At 35.0% G+C, this 19,706-nt stretch overlaps 2 protein-coding genes, 2 non-coding genes and 1 pseudogene across 4 annotated transcripts; 3 read left to right on the top strand and 2 right to left on the bottom strand.

Annotated features, from left to right (window-relative positions):
• The first annotated feature begins 1,104 nt into the window (after window positions 1–1,104).
• On the top strand, window positions 1,105–4,214 carry LOC149897209 (uncharacterized). Its single transcript, XM_090116706.1, has 7 exons — window positions 1,105–1,283; window positions 1,525–1,732; window positions 2,520–2,725; window positions 2,920–3,013; window positions 3,096–3,224; window positions 3,483–3,706; window positions 3,971–4,214. Exons 1-7 carry the CDS (start codon window positions 1,105–1,107, stop codon window positions 4,212–4,214), a joined length of 1,284 nt encoding a protein of 427 aa, XP_089972832.1.
• A 1,540-nt stretch (window positions 4,215–5,754) lies between these two features.
• On the bottom strand, window positions 5,755–6,550 carry LOC149897208 (uncharacterized; annotated as a pseudogene).
• A 1,627-nt stretch (window positions 6,551–8,177) lies between these two features.
• On the top strand, window positions 8,178–17,901 carry LOC149897205 (tetratricopeptide repeat protein 5-like). Its single transcript, XM_090116792.1, has 8 exons — window positions 8,178–8,416; window positions 8,583–8,715; window positions 10,077–10,300; window positions 11,003–11,302; window positions 11,685–11,870; window positions 14,080–14,258; window positions 15,038–15,182; window positions 17,631–17,901. Exons 1-8 carry the CDS (start codon window positions 8,360–8,362, stop codon window positions 17,748–17,750), a joined length of 1,344 nt encoding a protein of 447 aa, XP_089972918.1. The 5' UTR covers window positions 8,178–8,359; the 3' UTR covers window positions 17,751–17,901.
• LOC149897207 (U2 spliceosomal RNA) lies at window positions 15,610–15,802 on the bottom strand. Its single transcript, XR_016458260.1, has one exon. It is a non-coding gene; the product is annotated as a U2 spliceosomal RNA (small nuclear RNA).
• Window positions 16,934–17,126, top strand: LOC149897206 (U2 spliceosomal RNA). Its single transcript, XR_016458259.1, has one exon. It is a non-coding gene; the product is annotated as a U2 spliceosomal RNA (small nuclear RNA).
• Window positions 17,902–19,706: the final 1,805 nt, after the last annotated feature.

Raw genomic sequence — 19,706 nt, 5'->3', positions numbered from 1 at the left:
AGAATGTATGAATGTTCATAATATGTTTGTACGGAGCTGATCAGATTTTTATGATTTAATATTCTACACAGATAGTATAGTCGGGATTAGCATATACGATAATTTTAAATCAGATAGTTAGCGAATGGTGCCGCAGGTTCCAACTAGTTCTTTCAAATTTTCACTATGATACTCCAGCCAAATTACGACTCCAACCAGTGGCATATATCTGTGGCACTGTGAAGTTATTGCGAAACTTACAGGATACTTCATTATTATAAATAAGTATACATATACGTCTCCTAATACCCTGCAGCTTCACCTACTTAAAATATATGTTACAGAGGTGAAAGAACACGAGTAAACGTACATTTCTACAACGATATGTTTCTGGGTCAGCACCGACACGCTCAGTACGACGATTACTACTTTGCAGGTGGTATTCCTTTTCAGCCATTTAAAATCGTACCTTACGAGTTTATTAAATCTACTAGTAGGGTATAAGTAATAAAATAACGGATTTTGTTACTAATCAAGAATGTGAAAGTGTATAGAATACATCTTAGTTAAAATAACAATTTTCAAAATTGAATTTATTTCACGCAGTTTTTCTAGCAGGAATTCAGAATCTATATCACCTGCAGCTATTTACTACCCTACATAGGAGTTTTCAAGTTTTAATACTTATTTTATTTTTAGGTGCAATAGGAGGACTCTTCAGCCTCTTCTTGGGATTCAGCATCATCAGTCTAGCCGAAATCGTCTATTTCGTCATGTTAAAACCCATTTATATGGCAGTGAAAAATACTTTCTGGATACGTTAATTAATTAATTTACTACCTATAATTAAACTCTACTTATGTTATTAATGTATAAACAAATAAACATTTATTGTGAATAAACTATAAAGGAAATTTATTGTGAAGAAAATGAGCATTTTTATTGATAGGCCCTTTTTTACCTATTCAAATTGTTACATTTTAAACATAACTCCTTTTTTTCCTTAATGTCTATTTATGGATTGTATCTTATGAGTATCTATGTTAAATTTGATAGCTCATGTCTCTCAGATCATTAAATTTTTATTTTGAACGTATTGTTTATAATTAATCATTCATTTATAAAATGTTTTGTGAAGACGCGTGCTTAGGCCATTCAAATGGTTTGGATAAAATTAGAAATATAAATGATAGGTTAAACGCAGAAGTAGTAGAACAAATAAATGGTTCTCAAGAATTGGTCATGCTCAGTAACTTTGCAAGAGAATCACACGAATATAATTTTAAAAAGAGCTTACAAGAAAGGTATTAAGCTAACCCTAACTTTAACAACAAAACCTATAAATACAGAATGGTTCAATGTTGGCTTCAATAGTCTAGATAACGATATTAATACATATCCACATAATATGACTATGTAACTGGCTGATACATAAAAAATGTTTTATATCTTTGACCTTAGATATGAATTGATCTAATCAGAACTTAGACAAGTTAAAACTACACAAGTTCATTCAGATAAAACTAACTTAAAGTCTATTAATAGAATATCAGACGTAACTTCTTGGCGTTGGGTGTTAGACGATCTATCTAAACGTCTAGAAGAAGCTATAGTCACGTTGAAGTATGAAGACAATGCTCTGAAAGTTGTCATTCAAAGGATCGAGGACGAGATTCGAGAACATTCTACACAAGGCACACGGCCAGGAGCCATGAGCCCATTGCGTGATGCTGTAGAAGACGCTATAATACAAGTAATTTCCAAGTCATTAATAATGCAAAGCGACAGTATCTGTATCTTTTCTACAGAAAATGTAACTGGTCAAAATTCTGAGCTGCGTGTCTATTTGTATAAGTACCTATTAGTTGTATACGTAGTATATTGGGTGTAGTGGGGCATATACGGAAGTACTATAAACCACCCTATTGTGAGGGTATAGTGCTCCAAAAACCGTAGGTGTTCCATAATCCTCTCACCAGTAGCTCCAAGTAGCTGTAGTGCATGCAGCGGCCACACTCCGGGAAACCGCGTTGGCTCGCGGGCGAAACCTGGATGAGGGGGGACCTTGTTTGCTTAACATGGTCTAATCGCAGACACCTCCTGCACAGTGCACAAAGACTGTCTCGGCGATGAAGGCAGCCATAGCAGATATGCAACGGACCTGGCGGACTCGGCGAGATAGCAAAGCATGGTGGAAGGCTTAGGGCGACGGTTGAGGTGCCAAAGAGACCGTCGGCCAGACACATCATCCAATCTCTTTTCCAGTCGTAGCGGTCTCCGTTCCACTGGGCTCAGAAGAGAGAGGACGAGTGTGTGCAATTGCATGTGCGCGTATGCTCTTGCACCTTAATATATCGTAGCGCAATAGACTGCTATGCTATAAGGGACACATAGCAGTCGCTGTAGCCGAAATCGGCAAGGAGTGATTATTACGTAGTATATTATTATTAGTCTGTGCTATTAGCATAATTTAGTATCTTCGACACGACGATTTGTTAAAATATTTCATATAATGAGCGGTATCTTCACCTTTTTCTTAGGAATACAATTTTCTTCGTGAGGAGAAAAAGAAATTTGAGAAATTGGTCCCAGAGCTCACAAAACAAATTTTACTTCTGGAAAAAACTAAAAAGAGAATAGAATCTGATATTCTCAATAAGGACCAGGCCATAAGTGTGGATGAAACATGTGTAGACAAAGATTATAGAAATGCTAAGGTGGAAAATTGGAAGGGAAGAAAGAAAAAGTGGGTTATTATTTTTTGGAAATATTCAACTTGTTCGCCGCCAGTTTATGTGATGCTGTGATGTTTATGTAACATAAGCGAAGAAATTAGAAACATTTGACAGAATATAGTTTGCATTTCGCGCTGTTATAAGGTTTAGGTACATTGTCTCCTATTTGTTAACCAACGTACTTATTAGATTTTTACTTTTTTAGAGGCTTACCCATAAAAAAATGGGAAAAACGATGTGCTTTACTAAAAAGGGCAGGACTACGGGCACTTAGATACACTATAGTTACTCGTCTCCAGGTTGGTAACAAGGAAGGAAGGGCGAATTATCAGTGTTAATAACACAAGCATTTTCAATACATTTTACTTGAAATATTTATAGGTTCGAGGCGCAAGAGTGCAATTATCTATCGCAGCGCAGGCCATGGCAACCCGAGTCGATACTATCCTCAGAAGACGCTATCATACCAACTCTTTGAAATTGGAAGATTTGAAGTGGCAAAGACAGGAGGTAATAAGGATCTTCTTACCTAAGTGTGGTGCTAGGTTTTATTTATTCTACTTTTAGAGAGTAGGCTATAGGCCGTCTTACCCAAACCTATAACCTGAATACGACTACCTACTAACAATTGACCGACATTATCAACTACTACAAAATTGAATTAAGGTACCCTTATAGTATCGAGATTGTGAATCCCAAATAACTACAAAATGTGAAGAACTAAACCTCATATTTTCAGGCTATTTTAATGGAGTTTTCAATTGACAGGCAATACGTGACCTTAAATCTCTGGAAGAAGAACAATCACAATCAGAATATAATTTATTGCAAATCATGGATCAGGAACGCAAAGTCGAGGCAAGAATCATTGAACGAGCCAGAAAACCCGGTCGAGAGCTCATCAAAGACGATGCTGATCGGAAATCGAAATATGAATTGATACAGATAAGACTGCTTGCTAAAGAACTAAGGAAGAATATAAAACGAATTGTGTAAGTACTAAAATATAGCCAAAATGTATATCAAACATGTCCATCGAACTCGCTATACATTCATACTTACGCTACGCTTACCAAGTATACTAGTGGAGTATCCTTATCGAAATGTCGAGTAATTTGTTATTCGTGCGCACATTGACTATCTTGGTGGGGAAAATTCACAATTATTTACATTCAACAGACTTAGAACGAGAAGTTAAATAAGAAACGAAGACTACATCAATTAGTTGTTCATATACTAATATAATGTTACCACAGGTCCCTTCAAGATGCGGTAGCGAATGCCATTACGAAAATTGATTGCACAGCAGAAGATTTGTCTCAAGTTCTTCTTTTAGACGAAAGTAGAATAAGGTCCAGAACAGGGGAGGTCCCGTTTGTATCTTCTGGAAGTACTTTGTCTTCTGCCCAGTCTCATTCTAGAGATAGATCTCCACAACCTTCAGATCAGTTGACTGTCATCCAGGAGGAAAACGAAGATGACTATCCGTTTGATTTCTAATCACTAAGTACTGATTGTATAAAGCAGAATGTGCATTTTATATTTGGGTACATCATTGGCGCAAAACGGCTTAATCAATTTGGATGGATAGATTGAACCAGGACATATATTTTTATCTAAAATAAAATATGAAAGACAGGAATATATTTACTGGATAAATATTGCATTTATGTATTCATAATGCACTGACAATGGTCTAATGAATCTTCATGATAAGATCAAACTAGCAATCCCTACTAATAATATTATAAATGCGAAAGTAACTCTGTCTATCTGTCTGTTACACTTTCCTGCTTAAACCTCTCAACCGATTTTGATGAAATTTGGCACAGACATCTTTAGACCCTGAGAAAGAACATAGGCTACCTTTTATTGCGAAATATGTACCACGGGCGAAGCCGGGGCGGACCGCTAGTGATTAATAAAGTCATGGTTATGGAATCAATTGTATAGAAATAGCTTAGCTTAACCTGGTATACAAACAAGAAGATATTAAAACTGTATAATCAAAGTATAACAAGATTTTATGCAGAATACATTCATTTTGTTATACTGTATAAAATAATAAATTCTAATTAATGATAAATGAAGAAACCTGACCGAGATAAATATTTGTGAAAACTTAAATTACATCCTTACAGAAAGAAAAATTTAAGAGGGTTTACGCGGTCCGTGCGCTGTTTGGCTCAAATATGTGATTTTTCAAACCAGATTGTCCATCAACCACTTATCTTACAAACATATGAATTACTAATAATTTTAGGAAATTTTATTGTCTATGTAGTTAGTTAAGAGTTTTTTTCAATTAATACAGTATTTCTGAATACCATCAAGATAACTGAGCCGATGATTACTTGATTTCACTTTTAGTGTCAATTTCGAAGCTAAAAATATCTGAAATTGCTGACAGATCTAACACACAATTATTTTTAACTAACTGCAAAAATCCTTATTAAAATAGTTAGTTAAAAGATTTTTTTATTTTGGACTCCTAACTTACGAAATTAAAATCCGAACAATGTGAATTTTTTTAGAAATTATAGTCGACAAAATGATTATTTTCACCAAGATATTTGACTTTATTGAATATAATTTATACATATTGCAATAAAAGAATGTCTTACTTATAAGATAAAATTTAAAAAATCAACTAAGGTACCTCTATTATTTTTCTACAAATTTTTTTAAAGTACTATAAAACACTGCGCGCGACCCGATTAAAATCAGTCGGCAGCGAGCCTTTCCAGAGAGAGGACATGTTGCTCGGCGCTCTCCTGCGGACCTATGCTGTTCATAGTAAAAGGATAGCGCAAGCCGCGATCTATCGTAATAGATCGCGGAGTTTTTGACTTGCGTTAAATAGAATATGCGCTCTTAAGGTCTGATATTTGTTGTTTATTGATTTAAAAAAAAAATAATTTTAATATATCTTGTATTTTGAAATTATTAAGGATTCATACAATTACTTTAAATGTATAAAACTATTAAATTATATTTAAAAAAATGTTATAAATCTTATCTTATTCTATATTCATTATAATACATTTCTCTAATATAGGTATACTTATATAATTTCAAGAAACAGTCTGTTTGGAACTATTTTTATGGCGTTTACCTTTTATGTGTCGCTCCAGATTATCAACATTGCATGCAACCTGTGTTTTACAGCTATTGCAAGTTGCTTTATCTTCCGTTGCATTTGTCAAATAGTTATCAATTGTTATATTCTGTCCTTCGATGAGTCGCACAATTTTACCCAACTCTTTATAATGATCCGGATTGTCTACATGGTCAAATATATTTTCAATATAATTTCCAAAGTATTTGTGACAGATTTTACACCATAGGTCATTGGTGCTGCCTTCAACAGAGAGGATGCCATTAAACGGCTGCAGTACTATGGATTTTGCTCGCCGATGATTTTCATTGTTAATATGGGTTAAAATATCATTTAAAGTATACAGTACATATTCATCACAAATTGTGCAGTGTGCGTTAGTTTTGCCTGCTCGTAAGACCCATGTTTGTAATATTTTTGATGGTAACTCAATAAAACCACCATCCATCTCGACAAAATCGTGTATCTTTTTCTTCTTTATGTCTAGAACTTTGTATATGGATTTTCAAATCAGTAATATTACTAGCGCATAGGTAACATTTCATAGTTTTACAAATATTGTTATGAATCAACAGTCTTTCCAAAGTTAATCTAGTGTGTTTTTCTCCTTCTATGTGAAATTGAATTACTTGATTGTTGTTTTCTATTGGTGTTTTGCATAATAAACATGCTAAAGAATTACCTTCGGTTTCTATGATATCCTCATAAAACGCCATTGTGTAGTCTAATACTAATTTATAAACATTCACAGTTTTGACAACAATGTTTTCGATGTTTAGGGCACCATGTATTTAAGACACACAATATTAGATGAGCGATGTTCTCGATTTATAAGTTAAAGTACAATGACAGTACTTGAAAAATTAATGATGCGTTTATTATTTAATTTTATGAAAAGTACAGTTTAAAAAGAATAAAAACTCTTAATTTAAGTTTTAGGGATTTCCCGCGATTTGCAATCCGAATCATTCCACAGAGTGAAAATAATCCAAATCCTACCTATCACAGAGTAAAGTAAGTATGGGTCAAAATGACACGTAAACACAGACCCCGTTTTTCAATTACAAAGCATAATGCGACTCAGTGCCGCACAATGTCGAATTATGCTGATGCTTAATTGGAACATGAAACGCACCAGCAGGTTGCGCTAAGTTCAGTGTTGAAAAAAAAAATATTCATAGAGTTAGCAATAACCTCTTAAGTGTAAATAAAGTGGTATACATAATAAAAATGTTGTGTGGTTTTATGAAACCACGGTAAAAGTGAAACTGTTCGAACGGTTCCGAACACTGCTTTGTGTAGCGCATGTCGCGTGTCGGTCGGCTGCCGAGTAGGTATACCTACTCGGCAGTCGGCAGCCGCGATACACGCGACATGCGCTACACAGACCAAAAAGTTTGAGACGATGTAATAAAAGTTTCACTTTAATTGGTTGAAAAATATTACGGTTATTTTAAGTAATTTGGATTTTGATTATTTCATTAACATTTTTTTCAATGTTTGTACCTTCATCCATACTTATATTTATTTTATTAACACAATTTGAATTAACTTTGATTATTTCGAAAAAACTACAATGAAACGAAAGCTTTAAATTTTTTTCCAACAATTAATAAATAAATCTAATACTAACGATAAATCGATTGCACGCATCAATTCACGCGCATTACTTTTTCTAGTGCTCGATTGTGCGAAGCGTTGCTGTAGTTGGAGATGCGATGCCATGCAATAGCTTTACTGCGGCAGTTTTAAAAAAATAAAGATTTGAAGCTTGAGAGGTGTCAAGCGTGTCAAGGGACAACCGAATGGAACAAATTTCTTTTCGTGCTTTTGGGCGTATTCAGAAAGAAAGCTTGAAACTTATAAGCGCTTATAAGCGCTTATCGGCGCTGGTAACCCGCGCAGGAAAATATATGAACAAGCGCCGATAAGCGCTGATCGGCGCCGACAAGTTCCAACAAGTTTCAACAAACTTGTCGGCGCCGATAAGCGTCGATAAGCGCTTATAAGCGCTTATAAGTTTCAAGCTTTATTTCTGAATACGCCCTTTCTCTATGAGAGAGAAAGAAACAGACATAGAAATACGCGCACGCCACATGCCGCAAAACTATAGCAAAAAGTGTCGTTACAACTTTTCGTCTTATTTTTTCCGTATTATTTCGCAACGCGCGATAGGGAAGTTCGTTCCAATAAAATAAGTATGCCGTGAGTATGCCTAATACATACTTGTCACTGGCAAATAGTCGAATGTCTTCTTGCGCGCTTCTTGCCATTTATAAAGAAAAAAAAAATGACATTGACAAAAACAAAATGACATTCGATATGTGAAATTCCTTGACGCTTGACGAATGACGGCTGAGCGCTGACAGATTTCTGTTTTTCTGTGTATCTTGGATGTTGGGATAATTTTTTCAAGATACATTCTGATTTAAGCTTTGTATTTAATCAACAACTACAACCAATGTAAAGTTTTTAAACAAGTCTACGGGTTTTGATTTTGTGTAAAATTTAAAATACAGAAGTAATCATGGCTGAAGATACGGCGCATTTAGACAATGCAAATGAATTTATTGAAAATCTATCTGTAAGTATTTAATACTAACAAGTATATGTAGTTCTAATAACATTTTTACTAGACCCAATTATATTTTAAGTTTTAAAACTTGTTGCGAATACTTAAACTTAATATGTACCTACATAAAAATGTATGCTACTTTAACCTATTTATTAAATATTTTATGATATTATAGCAAGAACTACAAGAGCTAATTACCTATCGTGATATGTTTTTCGAGAACAACCCTATAGAAAAGGCAAAGGATAAACATAAATGTGTTGAAGAGAAAAAGGAAAAGTTGATAGAAAAGTTTGAAAATATTGATGGTAAGTTTGAAGAACCATTTCCCTTACCATTAATTACTACTTGTTGTATGAATTTCAATAATATAAATAAAAAAATAAAGAGTATATTTTTTTTAAATATCGTTAGGGGTTGGCTTTAGTTAACTGCCGCACGAATTTGTTGGAAATATTTATATTTTTAGTTAGCTAGGTAATGTAAGATTGTAATTCCAAAATATTATCGTTAGGAAACTTGTAGTTTTTTAGTTATTAATTTTTAAAGTTAATAATTTTTTGTGCGAAAAAAGTGCATTTATCCGTTTTGTTGTGCAAAAAAGCGGACCAAGACGTTCCATTTCACTGTACTGTGACTTTACGCTGCGGCCGGCGAGTGCCAAAAGCGATTTTAGGGCGATTCTTACACAAACAAAAAAAATCTACGTAGGTAGGTTAAAAAACTATTAAACTTTTATTTTTAATATCCAAATAGGTAGCGAGGAGCGAAGCGACGAGCGTGTTAGGTTTACTCTTGAACTGCCGCACGAGCCGAGCGAGCGAAGCGAGCGTGCCGCGGCAGCGGCCGGCGAGTGCCAGAAGCGACTAAAGGGCGATTCCCACTCAAACAAAAAAGACGTGTGGCACTCGGGGACTGCCGCGGCAAAGCTATTGCATAGCATGCCCTCAAGCCGCACCTCCGTGCCCGGAGTGGGGAGCGTGAGGTTTTTCGTTACGCAATTTCTGGATTCGGTCCCCGCGCTCAAGGCCCGCGATAGAAGCTATGCAATAGCTTTAAAAAAATCTACGTAGGTTAAAAAACTATTAAACTTTTAGTATTCAAATCGGTAGCGAGGAGCGAAGCGACGAGCGTATTAGGTTAACATTTGAACTGCCGCACGAGTCGAGCGAGCGAAACGAGCGTGCCGCGGCAGCGGCCGGCGAGTGCCAGAAGCGAATTTAGGGCGATTCCCACTCAAATAAAAAAAACTACGTAGGTTTTCACAACTTGTTTGTATTTTATTTATGTATCGTAAAATTTTTGTTACACCAATTCCATACATTTTGAGGTTAGAATAGGAAAATTGATTTTTCTCCAAAACTATTGGTTTCCTAACTTTCCCCTTTTGGTGGGAGGGTCCCCCCCTCCTCCCCCCATCCTCCACCCACAAAAAACCTATAATACGTGCGGCAGTTCTCTAAAGAAACCCCATAGTTAGTAGTTACTCAATAATCATATTTATTATAATACTTCGCTACTTCAACTTTATGATAAATATATTTAAAAAGTCACCACTTATTATAATAAAAGTTTACACTTTAGACTTGTAATGAATTAAGGTATATGTTGTAAACTATTGTACCTATTTAATATATTTTATAATCATTAACTTCATATAATGTTGCAGTGGATACACAAATACCCTTCTCTCTAAGAGCAAAATTCCAGTACCTAAAGGGTAGATGTTATAATGTAAGTCTCAAGTATGACGCCCGAGCTACACAGTGCTTAAGTAAAGCTGTTAAGCTGAATCCACACATGGTAGAGGCTTGGAATGAACTGGGAGAATGTTATTGGAAGAATATTAATGTTAAAGAAGCTAGGGCCTGTTTTGAAGGAGCTTTAAAGCATGTGAGTATCCTACTAATAATATTATAAATGCGAAAGTTTGTGAGGATGTGTGCGTGTGTGTTTGTTACTCTTTCACGCAAATACTACTGAACCGATTACAATTAAATTTAGCACGCGTATTGATGGTAACTTGGATTAACACATTGGATAGGTTTTATCCCGGAAATCCCATGGGAACGGGTACTATGCTGGTTTTCTTTGGAAAACGCGGGCGAAGCCGCGGGCGGAAATCTAGTTTTTTAATATATTTGATACTTTTTGCTTGTTGTGTCTATAATTAACTGGATTATTAGCATTCTTCCATACATTGTTTAAACCTAGAGCCAACTGAATAGAAAACCTAGTTAATTTTTCATTACTTTTTTGTTTGCTCTCAAGAAAGCTATTTAAGCAGTACTTTTTTACAGTTCTCTACAGCCACTGTTTAATTATATAAAATATTTGTTTATAGAATTATTCTTGTGGTTTTTTATATCAATATATCATATGAAAATGCTTGCATTGTACATTCACAAAATATTTTAACAAAATTGTTATTAACAATGACAATATAACACAAAGGCTAATTGTGTTATATTGTCTTATTTTTTCTTTTCCGTACTCATAAATATTAAATAGTTGTAAATTATAGGACATTCTTAATTATGGCGTATAGCAGATATACCTGTCTGTCTTAATCTTCATCAATGAAATTTATTTCAGGAAAGAAATAGAATAACACTTCGGTGTCTCTCTATCATACTCCGCCAAGAAGCCAGTTCAAGGAAAGACAATGAAGCCACGCAAATGATACTAAAAAGCGTAGATTACGCCAAGGAAGCAGTATCGCAAGATATAAAGGATGGACAATCATGGATTATACTAGGAAACTCATATCTATGTCAATATTTTACTGTATCACAAGATCCAGCGATATTGAAGCAGTGTATGAGCGCTTATAAACAGGCGTATTTGGATCCAATTGCCAGAGGACAGCCGGATTTGTATTATAATAAAGCAATTGTGAGTTGTTTACGGTTTTCACTCTATCAGCATATTTTGTATGTTGTTTCATTCACAATATTTTGTGTATTATGTTTAAGAATATTCTGCGAAAGTTTTACATGCGAAATGATTAACTGCCTAGTGAATTGTCAATTGTCTCAGCAGTTAGGGGAGCAAAAATAAAGCAGAAAGCTTTCAAATGTACAATTTTTGAATAGTTTTATATTCAATAACAAAAAAAATGTGTCTTATTTTTATGTCCTATCATAATTATAACATGTTTACAATAATCTCTAGTGCTTATTCTAGCTCACGATTTTAAATGTTTTGTGTCTGAATAGAATAATCAGCTAATTCAGACTGAATAAGGAAACAATTATTAAAAATATGTACATTACAGGCACTAAAATACGAAGAGAACTACAGTGAAGCGCTCGAGACGTTCAATCGAGCATGTGATTTAGATCCACTATGGATGCCACCAGATAGAGAGAGGATAAAGCTCAAACAGTTTCTAGCTAGTGCTGTGGATTTGTTACGAACAAGAGGCAAGATAAAGTGCAAGCGATTGGCTAATATGTTGCAGGTACTTGTGTTAGCGAAATTCATTGTAATAAGTGACATTAATTTTAAATTTTATTTTGCTACTCCTTTTCTTGCTGTGACTGCGAATGTAACTTCAAATTAATCACTAGTTAATTGAATAAAATGAAGCAGGTTTAGTAAATTTTTAAACTCAATGCATAAAAATTTTAAATGGTTTATTTACAATTTTTACTAACTTAAATGGTTACTAACAGAACTCTATGTTAATCTAGATTCTTCATTTGTGTACTAAATGTCGTTTAATCCAGCTATTTAAAAAAAAAAATCCGATATAATCTTAACAATTTATTTCTATTAAATATGTTTATTACAATTACATCATCATTATCACCATCATCAGCCCATATATGTTCCCACTGCTGGGTTACGGGCCTCTTATAAATATCTAAGGTCCGATTTTTCAATGCTTGGATAAAACTTATCCGTCCAGTAAAGTATTACACGATAATATTAAAATGTCACGTAAACTGTCAAATACGGGCAATTAGAATATGGTCCGAGAGCCAGCAGCAGATTTTATGACCAAGTTCCTCTCAAGCGGTAATTAGTAAAATGCATCAAAGTATAGTATTATGAAGCCTCGTGAACGTCAGCTGGAGCTCGGTTGGGGGGAAGAGCGGTTGTAGCCTCCCGTGTCAGCTGACGGTTTTTCCACCAAGATACAGCCAGCTGACATATATATTTATCCACAGTTACATATAAGCTATCATCAGGTAAATTTTTGTTTGAGAGGAAATAACGGAAAATAAATTTTTCTTTAAATTTAACTTTCATGTTCGAGACACCAGCTGACGTATAATACACCATGTTGTAACCAGCTGACTATTTTTTTTCGTTGAGATATTGGGTTAGCTACAATTTGACAAATTTTTAGCTGAGAGGAAATGAATGAATGAATGTATTTTTTTTCCTATGTGCGTGGGAGGCTCACCCCCCAACCGAGCGCCAGCTGACGTTCACGAGGCTTTATAATACTATACTCTCATGCGTCTGACGAATTATCTCTTGAGAGGAAATAGTTAACCAAATTTGCACCTGGCTCCCTAACCAATACGTTTTTATACATTATTCAACAAATAAGTTTTAACCACTGTGTACTTGTAACAAGACTGCGTAAATTAATTTACATTTTTAAGGGCTTAAGACATATAGGAGACCACCAAGTCATTAAAATGGTTTACTTTGCCCTTTGTAGCTCTTTAATAAATTATTGTATCACATCTTGGGGCGGTAGTGCTAAGAGTTACCTGATAGAAGTTGAGCGTGCCCAGCGCTCGATCCTCAAAGTTGGTGCTGGCCTCCCTTACCGTTTCCCTACCACCGAGCTTTACAAAAAGTGGGACTTACTGACGGTTAGGCAATCATTTATACTACAGACAATCATAAAACAGCATTCTCAACTAGTCTTTGACAAAAACCTACATTCTAGCCAACGTCGTAAAGATAAAATATGCCCGACCTTACAATTCAAAAGTTTTCACTCACACAATTTTTTCTGCTTTTTGGGACCTTTTCTTTATAACCTAATAAATAAAGCGTTAAACATATATCCTCAAAATAAATATAATTGTAAATCAGCCGTAACTAATTATTTGAAAACCCTAGATTACCAACAAACTGAAAATCTTTTAAATATAAAAAAATAAAAAAATAATTCACTGTATTAACATCTTATTGTGTATGACACACACACTCACAAACGCAAAAACGCACGCACACACACACACACAAGTAGACGCACACACAAACATACACATTCACACACACTCACACTTACAAACATACATATATACACACGCACACACACATGCAGACAAACACTCATTAACACACTGGTCACGTATATAATTTTAAGTTACTATTTAAGCAGAAGTAGACTTAAGTTCAGTCTATTGTTTTTGTTTTCCTCTCCTTATTGTCGATTGATATTTAGTTATTGAAACTTTAAATGTATTCTAGTAGTGCTATCCGCGAGGGGGGCTAGTGATCTGTACTACAGGTCTTTCAAAGACCTATTTCAGACACTAGTCCTTCACAACGAAAATGCTATACGTTTACATATTTAGTTCCATTGTAATAGTTTTTAAGTTGTGAAGGCAAATAAATGGAATTTTTATTTATTTATTTATTTAAAAAACCAAGGATTGAAAAATCATCCCTAAATGTAACAATATGAATATATTTTGCAGGCGGTCGATAAAAAGATGCTAGGTGACTATACCCCAGGATCCTTCGTGACCATCGGCTCTCGTCGCGATGTTATTCTCGAGCAAGTGCGAATAGATGCCTTACAAGAGGGAGCGAATGAAAACAAAGTTATATTGGGACGAGTGGTCGGATCTATACATAGTGAGAATGCTGTGCCTTTGTAAGTTTGTGTAATTAAATAGTAGGTTGATTTGAGTCATGAGATAGATACTGAGCAACAAATGACTGACCAGTTGGCTTGGTTGGTAGTGGCCCTGCCTTCCAAGCCAGAGGTTGTAGGTTTGGTTCCCACCCGGGGCAAATATTTGTGAGATGAACATAGATGTTTGTTCTGTGTCTGGGTGTTAATTATCTATATAAGTATTTATTTAAAATTATATATATTTATGTTTATAAGCCATCTGGTTCATAACACAAGCAAAAGCTTAGTATGGGATTAGATCGTGCCATGTGTGGTAATTCTCCTGAAATATTTATTTATTTAAATAGAATTTATGTCACAAAGGTGTTTTTTTTCTTTCATTTATAAATGTTGTATACAGATGCGGCTCGTGAAAATTGTATGGGTGTTCACTTGAAATAAAACAACGAAAAAACAATAGCGTTAGCGGGATAATTTATTACAAAAAAAATGAGCACCACATTATAAATGTCTATATTTCAATTTTCAAGTAAATCTATACTAATATTATAAATGCGAAAGTAACTCTGTCTGTCTGTCTGTCTGTTACTCAATCACGCCTTAACTACTGAACCAATTTGCATGAAATTTGGCATATAGATATTTTGATACCCGAGAAAGGACATAGGCTACTTTTTACCCCGGGACATAGGATAGGTTTTATCCCGGAAATCCCACGGGAACGGGAACTATGCGGGTTTTTCTTTGACTGCGCGGACGAAGCCGCGGGTGGAAAGCTAGTATATTATAATTTTCAGTGCATTCGGCATAATAGACGAAAGCATGAAATGTATGGTGGTTACCGCATACAACTGGGCGGCTGGTAGGGGCACTCTTATTGGGGACTGGGTGGCGATACCGGAGCCCTATGTGAGGACGCACAATATTGTTACACCGGAGATGGTGAGTTTATAATAATTGATGATTTTATGTGTATCTTTAATGTGTTTAAAGAAATTTAAGAGCTGGGGATTGTAGATGGCGGGATATGGTCTTGAAATTTTTGGGTTGGAATTTATATTTTTCTTTGCTTAGCATCATTTTATTATTTTATACTTACTAGTGTAATTTATAATGATTTTAATGTTGTAAATTACAAAGGTGTGTTCGCTACTTTTCTAGGTTACTGATTGATGATTTTTATTACTATTAAATGGTAAAAATAAAAATAACAAGGAAACCCTGTTATTAAATGCATAGTAAGCTATTATTACTCTACTAAATAAGCTATAACATTAGTTTACAATTTTCAAAATACATATTTTTACATATTTGAAAATAAATCTGAGCATATTTCTATCTACTAGAATCTAGATGGATATTTAATAGTTATATATGGGCCGATCCCAGCGGCACTGCAATGCCGGGCCGACCCGTGGCGGGAGTGGAGCGAGCCCCGAGCATCCCGCTGGTTCACAAAAATCAGTTTAATATACTGGTCCCGCTGTGCGGGAACTTTCAGATATTAAGCTGAAAAGAACAGATACTACACTTTGATCTTAGCCAAAAGGCCGAGAAGCGATGGCGGTGCGGGGCTCCGGCGGGGTGTTACGTGCGAGACACGACACTTCGATAGCGCGATCTAACATGGGGGTAGTGACATCTATCGGTTGTTTTAGGGAACTAAATATAATCTTACTTTTAGATTTAAAAACATTTCATCTGGAATTTAGCTTCATTTATAAATGAATAGGATTTTTTTTAAAACAGCAGTAAATAAATAATAATTGAAATATATAATGAAAATACTTCCTAATACATATTTAAAACAAGTAAAACCCTATGTGGGCTGTGAAAGCGACATCTATCTATATTGTATGGAAACTCAAAGTACTTACTCTTATTTATTTCGTTACGTCAATTCGATAAGTGACCTATAGGTCATTTAAACTTATGCTAAAGACTTCAAATTTTTATTGCACTTGAATCCACATTAAAAAGTAGAGTAGTGTTAAATTAAATTAACTTACAAATTGAAACCTTTTTTGATATTAGATATACCGTTGAAAAAAAAAACAATCCATTTTAGCCCGCGGCTTCGCCCGGTTTGTCTAAAACCTAATAAATAATATACAAAAAATTCCTCTATATTAAATCGATTTAAAAAAACTGCATCAAAATCCATTGCGTAGTCTTAAAAATTTAAGATAATTATATAGGGACAAGAAAGCGACTGTGTTTTGTACTAAGTAGTGATTAAGGGTACAGCTTTTTATGAGAAACATGAATCTTACTTATTTTAATATGAATCTAAAAACTGAACATGTATTTCGTAAATATATTTACAACGGTCAACGAGATACGATTTAAAATGTTAGTATCTAGTATCTACTATATGCTACTATCTATTTATACTAACATTTAATTAAACTTAACGAAATTTGTACAAGTTACAACTTACAAAAATATAGTAAAACGTTATTGAAATAAATTACCTAAATGTTAGGTAATTTTAATTTTGGTAATAAAATGGTAATTTTACAATAGGTGAGATGTGTCGGTATGTATGTGCTGATAGTGGTGAAATTAACTGAAATCATCACCATGACTTTAGTTCCCTAAAACAACCGATAGATGTCACTACGCCCATGTTAGATCGCGCTAACGAAGTGTCGTGTCTCGCACGTAACACCCCGCCGGAGCCCCGTACCGCCATCGCTTCTCGGCCTTTTGGCTAAGATCAAAGTGTAGTATCTGTTCTTTTCAGCTTAATATCTGAAAGTTCCCGCACAGCGGGACCAGTATATTAAACTGATTTTTGTGAACCGGCGGGATGCTCGGGGCTCGCTCCACTCCCGCCACGGGTCGGCCCGGCATTGCAGTGCTGCCGGGATCAGCCCATATATAACTATAAGAGCCAGCGCGCACGAGCTACTTTGTCTCCGCAACTATTTTGTCTCTCCCATCAATTTGTATGGGGAGTTGCGTCGCTACGTGCGCGCACTTTCATACTAGCCCATGGGTGGAGAGACAAAATAGTTGCGGAGACAAAGTTGCTCGTGCGCGCACTGTCTTAAACATCTATCTAGTAGATATAAATATTTTCATTATTCATGCATGTTACATGATATGATAGGATAATATCATAAATACAGTTAAAAAACGACTAAAAAATACACTAAAACCTATGAAATTATTGTATTGTTCGGTGTTCCCGATTCTTAATAGGTAAGTGTACAAAGTTTGAATTAAATCTGTCCATTTAAAATGGGTCAAAATCGAGTCTAAGCTCTAAAGAGTCGTATACATAGAAACATATTGATTAGTTGGTTATATACAACATATGTACATTATTTTGCAGGTGTTAACTAAAATGTTTTAAAACTAAAGTAAAATGTTTTTAATTTCCAGAAGTACATGTTCAAATCGATCCGTGTGAACAATCCAATGACGCTATTCGTGAACGGACGTCGAGTAGAACGAGCTCAAGTTGCCGGCACGAGAGTATCCAGTACTTATGAGATGCACTGACGGCGGGTTACTCGCCGATGAGGCGATTTGTCGTGCGTGTCGTGAGGTCGTGTCGTGGTCGTGTGGGGTTGGAGGACTTAAAGTAAAATAAATAAATAAATAAATTTTATAGGACATTATTACACAAATCGACCTAGTCCCACAGTAAGCTCAATTAATTGTTGTGGGTACTAGGCGATAATATAATATTTAATAAATACATATTATATAGATAATAACACCCAGACCCAAGAACAAATAATTGAGTTCATCACACAAATATTTGCCCTGACCGGGGATCGAACCCGGGACCGTCGGCTCAGTAGGCAGTTACTTTACCTCTGCGCCTACCGCGTCGTCAGGAAAAGGAACGTAAAGGAAGTGTTGCACGATATGTCGTGGGGTGTGAAGTGTTATGTCGGTATACGATATGTCGTACAATGTTAGTGTGTAGTGCGCGAGGTACCGATAGTATACCAGGTATACGATATTAACTATGATCTAAAGTACACGGGCAATGTCGGTATACGATTTATCGTGAAGTGGTGTAGAGTGTCGTGCGATAAACTTATTAGCTGTACGGTGTCGATACCATAAGTCGTACGATGTAAACTGTATGGTGTGTTTATTATTAGTGTAAATGTGAACATCGTGGTTTGAATGACTTCTAACTATAGTCGGACAGTGGTCGTTTACGATATTAGATCGTAAAGGTACAAATATGTAAAGTGGTTTAATAATGACTGATTTGTGAATGTTTTGTATGTTGTATCGTAAGGTATGTCGTAACGACTGGTGCGTGTAGTTGATAAGTCTTTTATGACAAAATATACTTTATATGTAACGATATTAATGTTTATACTACACGATATTGAGACAAATTAATCGTACAATGTATCTTTTTGATTCTACTATCTGTATAGCCAAAACTGTTGTTTAACTCTTGCACTTAATAAGAAATTATAAGTTATAAAATGACTATTAGTTATTACAAACAACAATTTTTAATAGTTTTTCTACCACTACTTATATCCATTATAGTAGTTGGATTTACTTAACTATTTTCTATTTTAAATACATGTTTAGACTATAAATTTTAGATTTAACGATATTTCGATAAAATTATAATTGTACACATATCTCGTATGTTGTATGTTTTTAACTTTTTCAGTAAGTCAATAACAAAATACTGTCGGCAACAAAATAATAGTGATAAAATTTTACATGTATTGATAAAAGAAAAACGAACATTAATATTTTATCTGCTTTTTTTGTAATCCATAATATGTATCATAACAACGCTTGTTTTATTGTTATTTTAATTTTTGCATGTCTGTCAGACAGTAGTCAGAAATCAGAATTAATGAACATATACAGTCCGCGCGCGAGCTCCGAGGAATTGTAAGGAAAATAATAATTTAGAGTTGTGTTAGTATCGATAGCTCAATATCGACTAAATTACAACTCTTAATTATATACTATCCCTTATATATATTTATAAGATATATTTCTTAGCATATATTCGCTCGACTGCGATATCATATGCGTATTAGCACCCGAGTCTACATACCAGTCTTTGTCACTGTATTTTCCCGTTAGGAACATTGCACTAAATGCATTTACTCGTTTCTCTTTATGCTTTTCTGAGAAACGACATTGATTTTTGTAATGTCCGACTTGTTTGCATTTATATCAACGAATATTTTTTACCGGCTTTCCGTCAAAATGGCTGACTTGCCTATTCGATGTTGACACTTGCGTTCGTTTCCCGCCATTTTGATTTTGGCAAGAATCTTTTGAAAATAATGCTCCTTCGGTTTTAATTTCGGTGCCTGCGCTCATATCTAGTAGCTTAGTCTTTATTGTATTTGCACTCTTGTTCATTCCGGAGTGCTCAATGGCCATTCATGGGCTCGAACTTATCGGGTAAACCGGCTAATAGAAGCGAACCGACCCACTCATAATTTATTTCGAAAC

Source organism: Colias eurytheme, chromosome 26 (assembly GCF_061535395.1).
Source record: "Colias eurytheme isolate Ceu_HAF_F1 chromosome 26, ilColEury1 Martin Lab GWU primary, whole genome shotgun sequence".
NCBI lineage: Eukaryota > Metazoa > Arthropoda > Insecta > Lepidoptera > Pieridae > Colias > Colias eurytheme.
This window is presented reverse-complemented; position numbering and strand designations above follow the sequence as displayed.

Bases quoted from the DNA above. Each gene is read 5' to 3' on its own strand.
- LOC149897209 (XM_090116706.1), top strand. From the start codon at position 1,105: ATGTTTTGTGAAGACGCGTGCTTAGGCCATTCAAATGGTTTGGATAAA. The intron at 1,733-2,519 runs GTAATTTCCAAG...CCTTTTTCTTAG, and splicing joins TAGAAGACGCTATAATACAA to GAATACAATTTTCTTCGTGA. The intron at 3,014-3,095 runs GTTGGTAACAAG...AAATATTTATAG, and splicing joins CTATAGTTACTCGTCTCCAG to GTTCGAGGCGCAAGAGTGCA.
- LOC149897205 (XM_090116792.1), top strand. From the start codon at position 8,360: ATGGCTGAAGATACGGCGCATTTAGACAATGCAAATGAATTTATTGAA. The intron at 14,259-15,037 runs GTAAGTTTGTGT...TATAATTTTCAG, and splicing joins AGTGAGAATGCTGTGCCTTT to TGCATTCGGCATAATAGACG. The intron at 15,183-17,630 runs GTGAGTTTATAA...TTTAATTTCCAG, and splicing joins ATATTGTTACACCGGAGATG to AAGTACATGTTCAAATCGAT.